The sequence below is a fragment of the Carcharhinus amblyrhynchos genome, chromosome 32, assembly GCF_965287045.1.
Source record: "Carcharhinus amblyrhynchos chromosome 32, sCarAmb.v2.hapA, whole genome shotgun sequence".
Taxonomy (NCBI): Eukaryota; Metazoa; Chordata; class Chondrichthyes; order Carcharhiniformes; family Carcharhinidae; genus Carcharhinus; species Carcharhinus amblyrhynchos.
In genome coordinates, this window is record NC_137355.1 from 14100135 (window position 1) to 14117276 (window position 17142).

The 17142-nt window shown below is 47.0% G+C and overlaps 1 protein-coding gene across 11 annotated transcripts in view; it reads left to right on the plus strand.

The window, feature by feature from the left end:
* Positions 1-14181, plus strand: part of LOC145360762 (protein mono-ADP-ribosyltransferase PARP6) — a 147069-nt gene extending 132888 nt beyond the window's left edge. For 6 of the 11 annotated variants that reach the window (XM_080216167.1, XM_080216168.1, XM_080216166.1 and 3 more), the window contains 7 exons: positions 219-291; positions 2451-2539; positions 4675-4775; positions 6730-6809; positions 10219-10282; positions 12435-12519; positions 13739-14181. In XM_080216167.1, coding sequence (XP_080072293.1) covers positions 219-291; positions 2451-2539; positions 4675-4775; positions 6730-6809; positions 10219-10282; positions 12435-12519; positions 13739-13841 — 595 coding nt within the window. In that variant the 3' untranslated portion in view covers positions 13842-14181. Of the gene's footprint in view, positions 1-218; positions 292-2450; positions 2540-4674; positions 4776-6729; positions 6810-10218; positions 10283-12434; positions 12520-13738 lie in introns of those variants that run through there. The other 5 variants (XM_080216172.1, XM_080216173.1, XM_080216175.1 and 2 more) reach the window with 3 other exon arrangements.
* Positions 14182-17142: the final 2961 nt, after the last annotated feature.

Below are 17142 nucleotides of genomic sequence, written 5' to 3' on the forward strand. Positions count from 1 at the left end.
AGGCCAATGGAAAATGCCGTTCTGCGAGCCTCGCCCGCTCCGATTTCGGGGCGGCCATGCTAGTAAAATCAGGGCCTATGTGTCTGCTTTCAGAAAGGCAGAGGGAATAACACCCACAATTAATGCCATTGATTTCCAGAAATGTTGGGGATTGATGTGTTGTGCTACTTGGTGGGCTTGTGCTCAATACTGACTCCCTCCCTTTGGTTCCTTAACAGTGGCTCACACATTGAGAATTGGCATTCCATTCTGAGAAATGGCCTAGTCAACGCTTCTTACACAAAACTACAAGTAAGTACTTTATAAATGGGATGTAATGATATCAGTTGCATCCTGACCCTCTCAAGGACTTACAGAGCATTCTCTCCGATAGAATATTGTGGTCGGTTTGGGCTACTTTGCGTTTGATGTGACGTAGCAACATGGAGGCTATCGAAGAGATTCACTGAGGTATAACGGGGTTGGCAGGCTACAGTTACAGCTACAGGAGGAATTGGGGTACCCGTCATTGGAAACTATCTGATCGAGATGTTCAAAATCACCAAGGGTGCTGATAAGGTTGTTGATCTCCACTGGTTAATAAGTTAGCAAGAGGAGAGATGGATTTTCAGAGCAACAGAAGAATGAATGGCTGGGTCAGGAGCATTTTGCTTTTAATGTACGGAGCAGTTAAGTCTCCACAGTCCCAGATGACCGTAGGCTGTTCTCCCCTTTGAGGAAGAGATTTGTCTGGTGGTGATTTAACCTCAGGGTCACCACACACCAGGGGTTTACAGCTTAGATGGGGGTTGTTCAGTCTTTTGCACCTAGCCTCTGAGAGAGTGATCTACCTGGCCCAATCATTTGCTCTTTTTCCATATAATTATAGAAGCCCTACAATGCAAAAGAAGGCTCACCACACCCTGGTTGACCCTGAGGGTCACCACACACCTGGCAAAGTCGAGTCTTCATGAATAACCTCAGCTGGTATGGGAATGAACCCGCGCTGTCAGCGTTGCCCTAGATCATGAACCAGCCATCCAGCCAACAGTGCTAAACCAACTATACAGAGCAGATAGGGTATGGGTTGTCTACCCAGAAATAGCTGAAGCACAGTCCACCATAGTTTGAGTAAAGGAAATTGACAAGCTTTGAAGAGCAAGAAAAAAAACAAAATGGTACGAAATGGGGTGAGATGGTGGCACAGTGGTTAGCACTGCTCCCAGGTTCGATTCCAGCCTCAGGTGACTGTCTCTGTGGAGTTTGCACATTCTCCCCATGTCTGTGTGGGTTTCCTCCGGGTGCTCCGGTTTCCTCCCACAGCCGAAGATATGTAGGTTAGGTGGACTGGCCATGCTAAATTACTCCTTAGTGTCCAAAGATGTGTGGGTTGGCACAATTGGTCATGCTAAATTATACCTCAGTGTCAAGAGGATTAGCAGAATAAATCATAGAATCCTTGAGTGCAGGAGGAGGCCATTCAGCCCATTGAGCCTGCACTGACCACAATCCCACTCAGGCCCTATCCACATAACCTCATGCAATTACCCTAGCTAGTCCCCCGACACTAAGGGGTAATTTAGCATGGCCAATCCAGCTAACCTGCACATCTTTGGAGTATGGGAGGAAACCGGAGCACCCGGAGGAAACCCACGCAGACACGGGGAGAACATGCAAACTCCACACAGACAGTGACCCAAGACAGGAATTGAACCCAGGTCCCTGATGCTGTGAGGGAGCAGTACTAACTACTGTACCATCATGCCGTCCATGGGGCTACGAGGATAGAACCTGGGTGGGATTGTTCACAGTCGAGACTCAATGGGTCAAATAGCCTTCTTTTGCATTGTAGGGCTTCTATAATTATATGGAAAAAGAGCAAATGATTGGGCCAGGTAGATCACTCTCTCAGAGGCTAGGTGCAAAAGACTGAACAACCCCCATCTAAGCTGTAAACCCCTATGATTTGAGCTTGATTGTGTTGATATAACAGGTTGTCCGAATGATTAATCTTGCTATGTGATTGCATCTTCAATTGGCCTAGTAATGAGGTTCCAGCCTTTCCCTATTGATCTTGCCTAGCGTAGCTTTATCAATGGGCAGTTCTACACAGGCACAGTTCCATTCTTGGCTGTCCTGTATCCTGCAGAGAGAGAATTGGATTTCCCGTACTCTAGATACTTCCAGTGAACTTGAAAGAGGCTCCCACCTGCCGAGTATTTTCTCTGCCAAATTTGTTGCAACTTCTTAATTAAACTCCAGATGGTGTTGAACCCAAGCAGCGTGATACTCTCTGCTCCATGTTCCAGCTATAAACACCCCTTAGAAAAAAAATTCAAAAGTGCGACCCAAACTGAGGAGAATGTAAGTGGCCAATTGTCAAGATGACGTTTATTCGGAGGTCTGTTTAATAAGCTTGATGTTGAGTAACTGTTACTTTTCTTTCTGATTCCTTTCCCAATTCCCAATAGACAGCAGTTCAGTCCTACACCACACCTCAGACGAGGGGCAAGGATGAGACCCTAACTGCTCTCTACAGTTGGTTCAGCTCAGTTGATTGGTTAGTGATGCAGAGTAACGCCAACAGCTTGGGTTCAATTCCCGTAGCGGCTGAGGTTATTCATTCTCAATGTTATTTCTCGCCTGAGTTGTGGTGACCCTCAGGTTAAATCACCACCAGTCAGCTCTCCTTCTCAAAGGGGAGAACAGTCTATGGTCGTCTGAGACTGTGGCGACTTAACTGCTCAATTTCACACTCCTCGCTATTGGCAGCACAGTGGCACAGTGGTTAGCATTGCTGCCTCACTGCACTAAGGACCCAGGTTCAATTCCCGGCTTGGGACACTGTTTGTGTGGAAGTTGCATGTTTTCCCCGTGTTTTCATGGGTTTCCTTCCACAGCCCAAAGATGCGTGGATTAGGTTGATAGGTCATGCTAAATTGTCCCCTAGTGTCTGAGGGACTAGCTGGGTAAATATGTGGGGTTACGAGAATAGGGCCTGAGTGGGATTGTTGTCGGTGCAGACTCAATGGACTGAATGGCCTCCCTCTGGACTGTATAGATTCTGTGATAGAACATGGAACATGGGAGTCCAGCCCCTCCCCCAATCCCTCCAACAACCAAATGAGGGGAAGCCTCAACTATAGGCTTGATGACAATTGCTGTAATCTTACATTGAAATCAGATGACAAGAATTGCAGCTGTATCAGGGTAACTAATGACCTATCTCTTGGCCCATGCCTTCCCTGCAACCCCTCCACAGACACACCCACTTCCACAAGCAAATATTGATAGTAAGGATTGGATATGGAGCAGAAGCCTTAGTGAAGGTAACCAAATGAGTGGTCAAAAAATGAGATCTTCAGTGAAAGAGGGAAGGGCTGTGGTAAGCAAGAAGGGTATAGCATCAGAACTCCATACTGTGCAAAGACTAAATGCTGTATGCATAATAGCATTGAATACTTTTGCTTGCCTGGATGAATGCAGCTCCAACAGCACTCAAGTGTCTCACCGCCTTCCAGGACAAAGCAGCTCCTGCTTGGCACCCTTTTCACCAATAGTCACTCCCTCCACTGCCAGTGCACAATGGCAGCCATATATACCATCTACAAGATGGAACTCACAAAGTCTCTCCAACACTTTCCATTCCACTTAACCACCACCAGCTAGAGAAGGAAAAGGGCAGCAGATACGTGGGAACACCACCACCTGCAAGTTGCCTTCCAAAACCACTCACCATCCTGAGTGAGAAATATCTCACCATTCCTTCGCTGGGTCCCTCCCTAACAGTACTGTGGACGTACTTACATCTCGGAGACTGCAGTGGTTCAAGAAGGCAGCTCACCACCACCTTCTCAAAGATAACTAGGGATGGGCAATAAATGCTGGCCTAGCCAGCAATGGCCATGTTCACGACTATCTGTGTGGAGTTTGCATGTTCTCCCCATGTCTGTGACGGTTTCCTCTGTGTGCTCCGGTTTCTTCCCACAGTCTGAAAGACGTGCTGGTTAGGGTGCATTGGCCATACTAAATTCTCCCTCAGTGTACCCGAACAGGCACCAGAGTGTTGCGAGAAGGGGAAATTGAGCCTTAGTATCAGGAGGATTAGCAGGGTGGATACATCGGGGTTATGAGGACAGGGTGGGATTGTTGTCAGTGCCGGCTCGTTGGGCTGATTAGCCTGCTTCTGTACTGTAGTGATTCAATGATTCAATGACATACTGGTTAGGTTCATTGGGCCATGTTAAATTCTCTGTCAGCGTACCGAACGAATGCCAGAGTGTGGCGACTGGGGGATTTTCACAGTAACTTCATTGCAGCGTTACGGTAAGCCTACTTGTGACACTAATAAATAAATGAATAGAACAAAATGCCAACGGGACGGAATCCAAATTATAACATCTGTGTTTGAGCTCAAAGCCTTTTGAAATTAAACATGCTGAATATAATTTCCAAATATTAAAGGAGCGATCATTAAAGGAGCAGAGCACAGTGGAATTTACTCTTTTGTAAATAATAAGGAATAATTAAGCTAAACAGTTGCCTCCCCTCAAGAGTTTTCTGATTTCATCACAGCTCCGTATGCTTTATTGAGTAGACAGTGTGACGTCCACACTCCAATGCAGTTTGTTGTCCTTGCAAATACTGTGATATACTTAAGCCTTTGATTAAGTCCAAATATTTGCTCATCTATAGTCGTAATGATCACACTGCTGTCTCTTACAAGCTGCACGGTGCAGCCTATGGAAAAGGAATTTATCTCAGCCCAATCTCCAGCATTTCTTTCGGATACTCAGGTAAGTGAGCTTTCTCTGCACCTCGCTTCAACTGCTCCGAGGCAAGTTTAATCTGTTATCAGCCCTTGTATGGTCCACCCGCTTTGATCCTGTAGAAGCAAATGCAGGGATTTATTGCAATAGATAGAATTTGATCTGATTTATTACTGTCACACGCATTGGGATACAGTGAAAAGTATTGTTTCTTGCACGCTGTGCAGACAAAACATACTGTTCATAGAGAAAGAAAGGAGTGCAGAATGTAATGTTACAGTCATAGCTACGGTGTAGAGAAAGATCAACTTAATGCGAGGTAGGTCCATTCAAAAGTCTGAAAGTATTGGGATACAGTAAAAAGTATTGTTTCTTGCATGCTGTACAGACAAAGCATTCCGTTCGTGGAGTACACAGGTGAGAAGGAAAGGAGAGAGTGCAGAATGTAGTGTTACAGTCATAGCTAGGGTGTAGAGAAAGATCAACTTAATGCGAGGTAGGTCCATTTAAAACTCTGACGGCAGCAGGGAAGAAGCTGTTCTCGAGTCGGTTGGTACGTGATCTCAGATTTTGCTATCTTTTTCCTGAAGGAAGGAGGCAGAAGAAAGAATGTCCGGGGCGCGTGGGCTTTGTAGCTACCCTTTGTATGACCCTTTGTAGTTTCTTGTGGTCTTGGGCAGGGCAGGAGATATACCAAGCTGTGATACAACCAGAAAGAATGCTTTCTATGGTGCATCTGTAAAAGTTGGCAAGGGGTGCATGGAGTCCTTGATTATGCTGGCGGTTTTCCTGAGGCAGCGACAAGTATAGATAGAGTCAACGGATGGGAAACGTAGAATTTTGGAGCGGGAATAGGCCATTTGGCACTTACAGCCTGCTCCACCATTCAACGTGATCTTGCCTAATCCTCTATCTCAACACCATACTCCCACAGTTTCCCATACCCCTCGATGCTTTTGATGTCCAGAAATGTATCTATTCCCTTTCTAAATATATTCAGTGACATGAAGGCACAGTAGCACAGTGATTAGCACCACTGCTTCACAGCTCCAGGGACCTGCGTTCAATTCCTGGCTCGGGTCACTGTCTGTGTGGAGCTTGCACATCCTCCTCGTGTCAACGTGGGTTTCCTCCGAGTGCTCTGTTTTCGTCCCACAGTCCAAAGGTGTGCGGGTTAGGTTGATTGGCCATGCTAAAAATTGACGTCAGTGTCCTGAGATGCATAGGTTAGAGGGATTAGCGGGTAAATATGTAAGGATATGGGGTTAAGGCCTGGGTGGGATTGTGGGCAGTGCAGACTCGACTGTAGGGTACTGCCTGTACTGTAGGGTTTCTATGATTTTGTGGCCTCCACAGTCTTCTGTGGTAGAGAATTCCACAGGTCCATCACTGTGTGAAAAAATTTTTCCTCGTCTCAGTCCTAAATGGCCTACCTCGTATCCAGAGACTGTGACCCCTTGTTCTAGACACTCCCCCTCCCCCCACCAGAGGAAACAACATCCCTGCATCCAGTCTGTCCAGCCCTGTCCGAATTTAATTAGTTTCATTTAGACTCCCCCCCCACCTCATCCTTCTAAAGTCCAGTGAATGCAGACCCAGCCTGTAGGGGAGGTGATAGCCTAGTTGTTATAGCCTAGTTGTTATTACTAGACAGGTAATCCAGAAAATCGTGTAATGTTCTGGGGACATTCGAATCCCACCACGGCAGATGGTGGAATCTGAATTCAATAAAAAAAATCTGGAATTAAGAATCTACTGATGACTATGGAACGATTGTCGATTGTTGGAAAAACCCATCTGGTTCACTCGTGTCCTTTAGGGAAGGAAATCTTCTCAGGAAACAATCTCCGTTCAGACCCATAGTCCACCGCATTCTCCTTTGTCAGTTCGCTGAAATCATTTGGAGGGAAAAAATATGAATAGTGCGGTGATCATTCTTTCTTTTTTGAAACAGGGCATTAAACATGAGTTTCCTTTGTAGGAATGGGCAAAGGACAGCATCGCATGCCATCAAAGGACGAACTAGTACTCCGATATAACCGGATGAACACGATTCCCCAGGTATTAGTACCTCATTTCCTCCTCGGTCTCTGCGAGCAAAGACCCTGACTACCAAGCGTCACAACTATTCATTAACGTGTATGATTCAGAATTCTTGTTAAGGCAGATGAGTGAGTAGAAATAAAGACTTCTGGCTTTTTAGGGATCCAACAGCACCATCTCATGTGGTCTATGATAAAAGCCAAATACTGCGGTTGCAGGAATCTGAAACAAAAAGAGAAAATGCTGGAAAAATCTCAGCAGGTATAGGATACATTCGTTCCTCAGAATAGAATTTAAACTGAGGGGTGATAATTATAGGACGGATGTCAGAAGTAGGTTCTTTACTCAGAGGGTAGTAAGGGCGTGGAATGCCCTGCCTGCAGCAGTTGTGGACTCGCCAACCTTAAGGGCGTTCAAATGGTCAGTCGATAGGCATATGGATAACATTGGAATAGTTTAGGTTCGAGGGTCATTAGATTGGTTCCACTGGTCAGTGCAACATCGAGGGCTGAAGGTCCTGTACTGTGCTGTAATGTTCTATGTTCTGTGCTCTAGATGGAGACAGCACTGATATGTTGAATTTCTTTTATTGAGCAGAATTTTATGGGAAGGCAGTAGCGTAGTGGTGTTGCCACTGGACTAGTAATTCAGAGACCCAGGAGAATGCTCTAGGGACCCAGCAGATCAGGGCAGATCAGAATTAAAAGTCTAATGATGACCATGAAACCATTGCCGATTGTTTGGAAAAACCGGTCTGGTTCACTACTGACCTTTAGAGAAAGAAATCTGCCGTCCTTACCTGGTCTGGCTTACACGTGACTCCTGACCCACAGCAATGTGGTTGACTCCTAATTACGCTCAGGCATGGGCAATAATGCTGGCCCAGCCAATGACGCCCACATCCCATGAATTAATTAAAAAAATATATTAACACATTACAGAAAACTAAAAAGACTGGAGAGAGAGAGAGACAAAAGCCAGTCTTGTACTAGTCAAAACATGTACTGAGATGATCTTGAATTCCAAACAGATTCTGGACTGAGCAGACTAAACATAGAACCGTGACTACAATATAAGTTAATCCTTATCTGCGTTATGAAATTGTTTGGTACATACTGTCTCTGACTTCACCTTGCAGCTGTGGTTTCTGAAAAGCTTGTTTACCTTTCAAAAGTCCAGTCAATTTCTAAGCTATCCCAGCATGCCTGCTGAGTTTTAAAATGTGGCCAAGTTAACTTTAAAGCCCAGCAGAGTTAGTTACATAGGCAGAAATACCTTCAAATGATGTCTTCGCATTAACTGATTGAAAACCATACAGAGGACCCCACGGCAGGTCTGACAGCATCTGCAGAGAGAGAATAGAGCCAACGTTTTGAGTCTGGGTCACCCTGACTCATAACATTGGCTCTATTCTCTCTCTACAGATGCCCAGAGTCAACGAATATCAGTCTTGCCGGCAATGCTCAAATTCCTAGAATGAATTAAAAAGCAAACCTGGCAAGGGGGAGTGTAGGGAGCTTGAAGGGAGTGTAGAGGACTTGGGGGGGAGGGGGGGGGGCAGGGGTTGCAAGTGCAGGTGCTTGGAGTAGGGGGGTAGTGTAGGGAGCTCTGGGGGAATGTAGAGAGCTCTGGGAAAGTATGGGGGTGCTCTGGGAGGGGCAGTGTAGGGGCTTCGGTAGGAGGGTGTTTAGGGAGCTGCGACGGTGGTGGGGGGGTGGAGTGTAGGAGGTTCCAAGGGCGAGTAGAGAGGGCTCCAGGTGGGAGCATAGGGGCTCGGGAGGGGTAGCTAGTGTAGGAGGCTATGGGGAGAGGGAGTTTAGTGAGCTCCAGGGGTGGGGGCGGGAGTGTAGGAGGTTCTGGGGGGGAGTATAGAGGGCTCCAGGTGGGAGTATAGGGGCTCAGGTGTGTGGGGGGGGGGGGGGGAGGAGGGGGGGTGGTGGTGGGGTGGCTTAGTGTAGGAGGCTATGGGGAGAGGGAGTTTAGGGAACTCCGGGGGTGACGGGGGAGAGTGTAGGAGGTTCTGGGGGGGAGTATAGAGGGCTCCAGGTGGGAGTGCCGGGACTTGGGGGGAGTGTAGTGAATATAGGGGGGGAGTGTAGGGGACTCCGGGGGGGGGTGGAGGTGGAGAGTAGAAGGAGGCTAGTATAAGGGGCCCTGGGGGGGAGGGGGGTGTGGCGTGGGGGTAGTGAAGAGATGGGTGGTGTAGGGGGCTCTGGGGGTGGAGAGTGTAGGAAGCTCCTGGGGGGAGTGTAGGGAGCTCTGGAGAGGGTTGGGGGTGGGGTAGTGTAGGGGGCTCCAGGAGGGGGAGTGTAGGTGCTCCGGGTGGGAGAGTATAGGGAGCTCCGAGAGAGGGGAGAGTGTAGGGGGCTCCGGGGAAGGGGAATGTAGAGGGATCCGGTGAGGTGGGGGGGGGGGGGGTGCAGACACAGGTGGGTGTAGGGAGCTCGAGGGGAGTGTAAGGAGCTCCAATGGGGAGTGTGTAGGGAGCATCATCTGCTTAATGAAGTGGTCAAGTCCTTACACATTGGAGGAGGTAGCAGTATTGGTTAATTGAGTGCTTCCATGCTTGGTTGTACTTGGCACTGCATCCTGTTATAAATCACATTGAGAATTAAGAGGGAGCCCCTGTGGATTATCAGGGTGCGTACCTGCGGCAAGTCTCCCAGGTAAGTGAATTCCTCATTGATTTCCTGGCAGGTTGTTCCGCAGTGTTGTAGCTGAGATTTAAGCAGCGTTTCTGTGGATGTGTCAAGTCCTTCTTCAGATATTGTTTCCAGTTCAGCTCTCATCTGCTTTCCATATTTCAGTAGGCTGCGTATCGTTGCTAAATGTGCAGTGGTGTGCAAGGCTGCCATTTTTAGCGTCATATAGTCATTGAGATATGCAGTGCAGAATGTTAAAACATTTAGCAATCCCCTCCATCCAAATGTGTGGGGTTACAGAGATAGGGTGGGGGAGAGGGCCTGGGGAAAATACACCATGAGAGAATCGATGCAGACTCAATGGGCTGAATGGCCTCCTTCTGTACTGTATGGAAAAAAGATAAATGAAGCTAGTCCCATGAAACTAGCATTGATTGTTGAATACAACCCATCTCATTGATATCCTTACCTGCTCTGGCAAACATAGAATCCCTGCAGTACAGAAGAAGGCCATTCGGCCAATCGAGTCTGCACTGACTCTCCACCATATGACTCCAGGCCAGGTTGTGTTTGACTCTTTAACTGCTGCTCTGAAATGGCATAGCAAGTCACTCACAAGGCCAATTGGAGATGCACAGCGAATGGTGTCAGCAGGCATCCAAACTTCATTAAAGACTTTATCCTTTCCCACACCAAGTTGTAAAACAAAAGGACTGTTCCTGATCTACCAGAGCAGAGTTACTCCTTGTGTTATCCTGACTAATCCTTGAATGTTTCTTCAACAGACGAGACCCATTCAGTCCAGATTCCTACAGAGTCGAAACCTGAACTGTATAGCACTTTGTGAAGGTAGGAATTGTCTTTCTTTGTGTAACTATAAGAAGTCCCCAAACAATCCCAACAGTGCAAAAGGGGGCCATTCAGCCCATCGAGTCTGCCTCGGCTCTCATAGAGTATTTTCCCTAGGCCCTTTCTCCTGCCCTATCCCTGTATCCCCACATATTTACCATGGAAATCCCCCGAATCTAAACAGCTTGAGATGCTAAGGAGCAGTGCAGAGAACATCTCTTTAAATAAAACCTCAGTCTTTTCTTTCTGTTAAAAACCACAACTCTCTCACATTGCTATGACATGTTGTGGAGATGCTGGCGTTGGACTGGGGTGGACACAGTAAGAAGTCTCAGAACGTCAGATTAAAGTCCAACAGGTTTATTTGGAATCACAAACTTTCGGAGCGCTGCTCCTTCATTATCACTCACCTGATTTAGCATGGCCAATCAACCTAACCCACACATCTTTGTACTGTGAGAGGAAGCTGGAGCACCCGGAGAAAACCCACGCAGAAATGGGGAAAACATGGAGACGCCACACAGGCAGTGACCCAAGCCGGGAATCGAACCCAGGTCCCTGGCTCTGTGAGGCAGCAGTGCTAACCACTGGGCCGCCGTGTTGTCCACCTGGAATTGGAGCTCTCCAGATCACTCAAAATTAAACAGTCCGCACACAAAACCGATCATCGATTTAATAACTTTGGATCTCTGGAAGTACATATGTATTTGCAGGAAATTTATGAAGGGGTGTCATTTTTTTACAATGGAGCCACATGTACTTTAAAAACCCCTGGAATAATACACTTAGAACAGAGAACAATACACCACAGGAACAGGCCCTTCGGCCCACACTGTTGTGCTGAACATGACGCCGAATTAAACTAATCCCATCTGCCTGTCCTTGGTCCATATCCCTCTATTCCTTGTATATTCATGTGGTTATCTAAAAACCTCTTAAACACCCCTATCCTATTTGCCTCCACCACAACCCCTGGCAGCGCGTTCCAGACACCTACCACTCTCTGTGTAAAAAACTTGCCCCTCACAGCTCCTTTAAACTTGCCCGCTCTTACCTTAAGTGCGTGCCTCCTAGCATTAGACATTTCAACTCTGAGAAAAAAAGATTCTGACTGTCAACCCTATCTCTGCCTCTCAGAATTTTATAGATTTTTATCAGGTCTCCCCTCAGCCTCCGCCTCTCCAGAAAAAAAAACAACCCTAGTTTGTCCAGCCTCTCCTTATGGCTCACATCCTCTAATCCAGGCAGCGTCCTGGTAAACCTCTTCTGCACCCTCTCCAAAGCCGCCACATCCTTCTTGTAATGTGGCGACCAGAATTGAACGCAACGCTCTTAATGCGGCTTAACCAAAGTTTTGTAAAGCTGCATCGTGACATCCTGACTCTTGTACTCAATGCCCCGACAAATAAACACATGCATTCCGCACGCCTGATTTACCACCCAATCTACTTGTGCCGAACATTGGCATGTTATTGTTACTAATCAAGGACAAAACTGTTTGAAAATTGGTGAGCAATTGGTAGTCTCCCAGCAACATCATTTGTCTTAAACTTTGTAATGATATTAGCTGAGATCATTCGGAGATGACGGGGTTAGTTTAGGAGGAGAGATTGAGTAGACTGGGCCTGTACTCGTTGAAGTTTAGAAGGCTGAGGGGAGATCTTATAGAGACATATAAGATAATGAAGGGGCTAGACAGGGTAGAGGCAGAGAGATTCTTTCCACTTAGAAAGGAAACAAGATCTAGAGGGCACAGCCTCAAAATAAGGTGGGGGGGAGGGCAGTTTAGAACAGAGTTGAGGAGGAACTTCTTCTCTCAGAGGGTAGTGAATCTTTAGAATTCTCTGCCCATTGAAGCAGTGGAGGCAACCTCGTTAAATATGTCTAAGTCACGGGTAGATAGATTTCTGATCAATAAGGGAATTAAGGGTTATGGGGAGCAGGCAGGTAAGTGGAACTGAACCACTGTCAGATCAGCCATGATCTTATTGAATGGCGGGGCAGGCTCGAGGGGCTAGATGGCCTACTCCTGCTCCTATTTCTTATGTTCTTATTGTCAAAGAGTTTACGGTGAAGCAACATTGTCAGTGTGACTGAATACGATGTTTCTTTTTAACCAGCCCCCGGGTGCTTTTTATTCTCTATCCCTTAGTTATAACTTCGAAAGATCTGCAGAAACATGGGAACATCTGGGTCTGTCCTGTGTCCGATCATGTTTGCACTCGCTTCTTTTTCATGTGAGTACCACGAACAATAGGGAGCTTGAGCCTAATCTCGCTGATCATACTGAGTTTGCCAAGATGAGTTGGTCTGATTTCAAGATTCTGATTCGAAGCTTGGTGAGGCGATGGCCCAGTGGTATTATCACTTGATTATTAATCCAGAAACTCAGCTAATGTTCTGGGGACCCGGGTTCGAATCCTGTTGCGGCAGATGGTGGAATTTGAATTCACTAAGAAAAATCTGGTTCCAGAATCTGCTGATGACCATGAAACCATTGTTGGAAAAACCCATCTGGTTCACTTATGTCCTTTAGGGAAGGAAATCTGCCGTCCTTACCCAGTCTGACCTACATGTGACTCCAGAGCAATGTGGTTGACTCTCAACTGCTTTCAAGCAACTAGAGATGGGCAATTCTCGGCTTGGGTCACTGTCTGTGCGGAGTCTGCCGTCCTTACCCGGTCTGGCCTACATGTGTCTGCAGAGCCAAGTCAATGCGGTTGACACTCAACTGCCCTCTGAAATGGCCTAGCAAACCACTCCATTCAAAGGCGACTGGAGACAGGCAGTAAATGCTGGTTCAACCAGTGATGCCCATGTCCCAGGAATGAATTAAAAAAAAGGCTGGGAGTGCTATCAACCAATCCATGGCCCTTTCGCTCCCCAAAGTCCAGGCTTGACTGGGGACCAGATGGATTGGCACTGCTGCCTCACAGCGCCAGGGACCCGGTTTGATTCCAGGCTTGGGTTGCAGTCTGGAGTCTACACGTTCTCCCTGTGTCTGGGTGGGTTTCCTCTGGGTGCTCCGGTTTCCTCCCACAGTCCAGAAATGTGTGAGTAATGTTGATCGGTAATGCTAAATTGACCCAATTGTCAGGGCACTGAATGGCCTCTTTCTGCCCTGTAGGGACTCTATGATTCTATGATACGGGCCAATCAACACCCCTTCCCTGGGAAAAAGACTACGGATGGGATTTTCTGCCCGGAATCGCCACAAAACTGGAAAAACTCGTCTGAGGTCAATGGACCTTTGCATGGTCTGCCCCCTCCCCCCCTCATGCCCACCCACTACAATTCCCAAGGAGGGAAATTTCCACCCCATATGCTTTCATCTTATCCGTGCCCCTCACGGTTTTATACACCTCGGGATTAGCTGGGAAGGGACCACGGTCAGTTGGGCTGAAGGGCCTGTTTCCGAGCTGCATTGTTATGACTCCGTGACTCTATCCTTTGCAGGTATGAAGATGGGCAAGTTGGCGATGCCAACATCAATACTCAGGACCCCAAAATCCAGAAGGAAATAATGCGTGTGATTGGAACTCAGGTTTATACAAGCTGAGACCCAGAGGGATTGCTTAAGAAAAATTCCAAAGGATTCCCCACAGACTTGAGACCCGTCACGATCATTCCCAACCTTCCTATCCTGGCTTTTGCAATGATTCTTTATAAATATTTTCAGCAGAAAAGCGTTTTTTTTAAAAGCCAGGATAAGAGAGAGGTCAGAATTAGTTTGTCCTCATGATGCATCAGTGCTGTAATGGTGTTTTATATTTAAATATATATATTATATAAGTAATATAATGATATATATTTAAATATATATATAATTGTGCTTTTTTTGTATGACTGTATTGTGTATGTTTGACAAGAAAATATCATCGGTTTCATTAAATTATCTGTCTGAGAAAATAAATATTTTGCACAATTTTGACTGGATATGTGAAATTTTTAATCCTTTTAGTTATTTTGAAAGTGCAACATTGAGGATTCTATCAAAGTTCTGCCTGTTAGGACAGAGGAATCCATTAGCAGAAGCTTCTTTTCGCCTCTCCTGTTTCCCTTTAATTATCTGCCCCAGTCTACTCAGTCTCTCCTCATAAGCCAACCCTCTCAACTCTGGAATCAACCTACTGAATCTCCTCTGCACCCCCTCCAGTGCCAGTATCTCCTTTCTCAAGTAAGGAGACCACTTACACAGTGGTTGGCACTGCTGCCTCACAGCTCCAGGGAGCTGGGTTCAATTCCCGGGTTGGGTTACTGTCAGTGCGGAGTCTGCACGTTCTCCCCGTGTCTGTGGGGGTTTCCTCCGGGTGCTCCGGTTTAATAAGAACCTAAGAACTAAGAGCAGGAGCCGGCCATCTGGCCCCTTGAGCCTGCTCCGCCATTCAATAAGACCATGGCTGATCTTTTTGTGGGCTTAGCTCCACTTAGCCGCCCACTCACCATAACCCTTAATTCCTTTACTGTTCAAAGATCTATCTATCCTTGCCTTAAGGATGATTCAATGAGGTAGCCTCAACTGCTTCACCGGGCAGGGAATTCCACAGATACACAACACTTTGGGTGAAGAAGTTCCTCCTTAACTCAGACATAAATCTGCTCCCCCTTATTTTGAGGCCACGGCCCTCGTTCTAATTTCGCCTGTGGTGGAAACAACTTCACTGCTTCTATCCTTTCTATTCCCTTCATAATCTTGTACAATCTATAAGATCTTCCTTCATTCTTCAACACAGTTTCCTCCCACGGTCCAAAGATGTACGGGTTAGGTAGATTGACCATGCTAAATTGCTCCTTAGTGTCCAACGATGTGTAGGTTAGAAGGATTAGCGGGGTAAATGTACGGGATTGTGAGGATAAAGCCTGGGGTGGGATTGTTGTTGGTGCAGACTTGATGAGCTGAATGGCCTTCTTCTGCATTGTAGGGTTTCTATGATTCTTGCTATGAACTGCAGCACTCTGATGTCAGCCAGCCTCGCTAAATTAAAATGTTTACCGATAATTTTGGATGTTAAATGGGTTGGCATAGTTGGTGACAACGTTGCCCATGGCTGCGATTCAGATCCCACTCTAGAGATCCAAGCACTGGTTCAAGTTTATTTTATTTGTGTCACAAGTAGGCTTACACTCACATTGCAATGAAGTTACTGTGAAAATCCCCTAGTCGCCACAGTCCAGCGCCTGTTCGGGTACACTGAGGGAGAATTTAGCACGTCCAATGCACCCTAACCAGCATGTCTTTTGAACTGTGGGAGGAAATAGGTGCATCCGGAGGAAACCCATGCAGACACGAAAAGAACATGCAGACTCTGCACAGACAGTGACCCAAGCTGGGAATCGAACCTGGGTCCCTTGTCCTGTGAGGCAGCAGAGCTGACCACTGAGCCACAATGCCGGCTTGGACACAGTCTGGGCTGACATTGAACTGAAGGAGGACTGCACTGTTGGAAGTGCTGGGTGGGATTGTCCATCCATTTCCACCTGCGGGATCTTCCAGTCCCTCTTAGGGTGAGCTCCCTGCCATAGCTTCCCCACTGGCAGAGAATGCATACAATGGGAAACCTGGTACACAGTGGCAGGACCTAACCACAATGTTGACACAAAAAAGGAACTGAAAGTACTTAGCTGCTTTTGCATTTGCCTGCAGCTGTGACCAGAAGAAGCTGCAGGCAATGTTAAAGCGGCTAAGTGCTTTCAAGTCCTCCTTTGTGTAAACATTGCAGTCATACAGAATAGGGGAGGCAGGAGGTTGCTGAAGGTGCATTCAACTGTGAAGGAAAATATAAACAAACACAGTTGACTGAACGCTGCCAAGGACTGGACTGAAACTGATTGGAAACAAAGGGCCCATTTTCGTGCACATAAACCTGGTAATGTTGGGCGTGGGGTGGGTAGCACGATCCATGCCCACCTTGCCACCGGTTCCCCTTTTACCAAGGCCTGAAAATGGCCGCGATAGGGACTGTGACTGAAATGGGCGCGACATCAATTTAAATGCATTTGCCACTCTATTGAAATCAATGGGGGTGAAAAGGGGGTTCGCTGCCACTGTGTCTGAGATCAATGGAGGGGAAAGCGGGTCCTTTGCAACTCTGCCAATGATCAGTGGTGGGGAAGGGAGGGAGGGGCCCAAGATAAGTCCTGGGTGGTAGGCAGATGGGGAGATAAGGGGCTCAGTAATGTTGTGGGGGTGGGGAGGTATCTTTGGGGGGCAGGGACACAGGGGGGCATTATCTGACCCAGGAAGGATGTGGCAGGGGAGAATCATTCGATCATTTTTTTAACTGCACATGTGCAGTTGGAGGCACCGGTTGGAGCTGCAGGGTTTCGGGTGCGTTAAGCTGCACCCTTAGGCTTCTACAGCGCGATTCTGAAGTGCTGATGTTTTTCCACACAGAGTGCATATGAGGGCACCTGAGAATGAAAAGTCGGATCTGAAACACTCCCAGTTTCAAGTCTGCCCAGCACTTCGAATCAAAATAGGGCCCTAAGTTTTTCAAAGGGATTGAAGAGATTTCAAAGGCTTTGAGCTTTCTATGAAGGTTCGGAGACTTGAACTAAATGCTGTGTTAAAAGAATGGGGCTGTGTGAGCAACTGTGGAGAAGGCACAATGAAAGCAACTGACTTTTGTCAGTGAACCTGAATGAGATCTTCTCACACCTCTAGCTTCTTATAGAGAGAACAAGGAGGACCTTTCTATTGAATGAAGTGCTGTTGGGATTACAAAGATTGCCATGTGTGCGGGGGAAATAGAGATTAAAGTGACCAGGCCACTTCAAAGCTTTCGCAGTTGACAGACTGGAAAGAAGACTTTGGTCAGAGAGATGTCTGAAATCACACCATCAGGGGTGCTGTTCAGGTT